The sequence below is a fragment of the Propithecus coquereli genome, unplaced genomic scaffold (genome assembly GCF_000956105.1).
Source record: "Propithecus coquereli isolate 6110/MARCELLA unplaced genomic scaffold, Pcoq_1.0 Scaffold222, whole genome shotgun sequence".
Classification (NCBI taxonomy): domain Eukaryota; kingdom Metazoa; phylum Chordata; class Mammalia; order Primates; family Indriidae; genus Propithecus; species Propithecus coquereli.
In genome coordinates this window covers 3,251,387-3,252,912 of record NW_012147412.1, presented here as the reverse complement: position 1 = coordinate 3,252,912, position 1,526 = coordinate 3,251,387, and the positions used below count along the sequence as shown (strand labels likewise).

At 39.7% G+C, this 1,526-nt stretch overlaps 1 protein-coding gene across 1 annotated transcript in view; it reads right to left on the bottom strand.

The window, feature by feature from the left end:
- Window positions 1-384: 384 nt before the first annotated feature.
- CRTAM (cytotoxic and regulatory T cell molecule) overlaps window positions 385-1,526 on the bottom strand; it is a 58,082-nt gene continuing 56,940 nt past the window's right edge. The window contains exons 9-10 of the mRNA XM_012644878.1: window positions 1,233-1,316; window positions 385-473 (exon numbers count right to left, since the gene is read on the bottom strand). Of these exons, the coding sequence (XP_012500332.1) occupies window positions 385-473; window positions 1,233-1,316 (173 nt within the window). The remainder of the gene's footprint in view (window positions 474-1,232; window positions 1,317-1,526) is intronic.

Genomic DNA, 1,526 nt, shown 5'->3' with positions numbered 1-1,526 from the left:
GACACAAATCCCTGTGCTTTAGGGGGTGGTTCTCTACACATGTAAACAAATTAATAAAAGCAAACAAAAGTGAGATATCTTTATGCCAAATTCCAGATCCATATGTGTTTATATTATAGTATTATGTTCAGGGATTGAAAGGCAAGAGTAGTCTCTGAGGGTTGAGTTGGTCAGAAAAGCTTTTAGTGAAGATATTGGTCTTGATGGAGGACCAAGGAGAGGAATGATGAGGTCCCTTTTTCCACTGGGGGAAGTTAGAATAAACAGGGCAGGGCAATTGAAAGAAGATGATGTTTTCAGAGAAAAATATGTGTCTTGTAGCGACTTTATAGATACAGGACTGCAAGGGAGGTAGTAGACCGCTCCTTTCGGGGCATCTGGGACTCACTCTGTGTGCTGTGGACTTCGGGAAGCCATGAAGGTGTTCTGAACACAGGTGTGCGGAGTGCAAAGGGATGTTTTGACGGTACATGCTAAAAACGAACCAGAAGAGGAAAAACTAAAATTACAATACTTCATGCAGGAGACGATGAGGGCCTAGATCGGGGATGGAAATGAAAATGGACACAATTCCTGGAAGAAAAGACCCCAAAGTCCTGGAAAACTGATTGATTTTATATATGTGTGTGTGTGCATATGCATACACACACACACACACACACACACACACACAGGAGTGAAAGATAACACTGAGGTTTTGGGCCTGTGTGATACTTTGGACAAGCTGATTTTTGTGGAAAAAGGTGCTGTTTGGTCTTTAGTGATGTTGAGTTTGAGTTTGAGGAGATGGCAGAAAATTCGGCTAGAGATATGTAGAAAATGGAGTGAAACTGGGACTAACACTCAGGAGAATGTTCTGGAAATACAGGTATAGAAATCTTTTGCCTAGTGACAACAGGAACAATCTTGGGAATGGGTAAACTTCTTAAGAATTAAGGAAAGAACAAAAGATGGAGAAGTAAAATCAGAATAGTCACATTGAAGAAGTCAGAGTAGGACGTGGAGTTCGCCAATGGATAGAGAGAAGCAGTGGCTAGCAAGAAATAACAGGACCAGGCAAGGTATGTCAAGAAGCCAGGAGGCAACTCGATCAAGAAGGACGAAGGAGTAACTTAACCCATCATGTCGTCAAGGGCAGAAACGTCAAGGAGGACTGAAAAAAGTCATTGGATTTATCAATTAAGAGGTTAAAATGTCAAGTGTTTATTCTAAATACGGTTGGTGACACTTACCAGTGGTCAAGTCAGGGTCCTGAGTAGTTTGTTCTTCCTCTTCTTTTTCCATCTCTAATGTACTAGAATCTTCCATTACTGAGACTAAGGTGAAAGAAAGTAAGACAAGATAAACGCATACATCACATGTATGTGACTATATATAACTGTATATACATTCTTCCCAAACCATCTTTGGAAACCAAATTAAATGATCCTTATTAAGAAATAATATGAGATCATTTTTGAACTACTGATTTCTTACAAAGATAGTTGCAAAGGGCCAAGCTCACTTTGGCTTATTTTTTTTTTTTT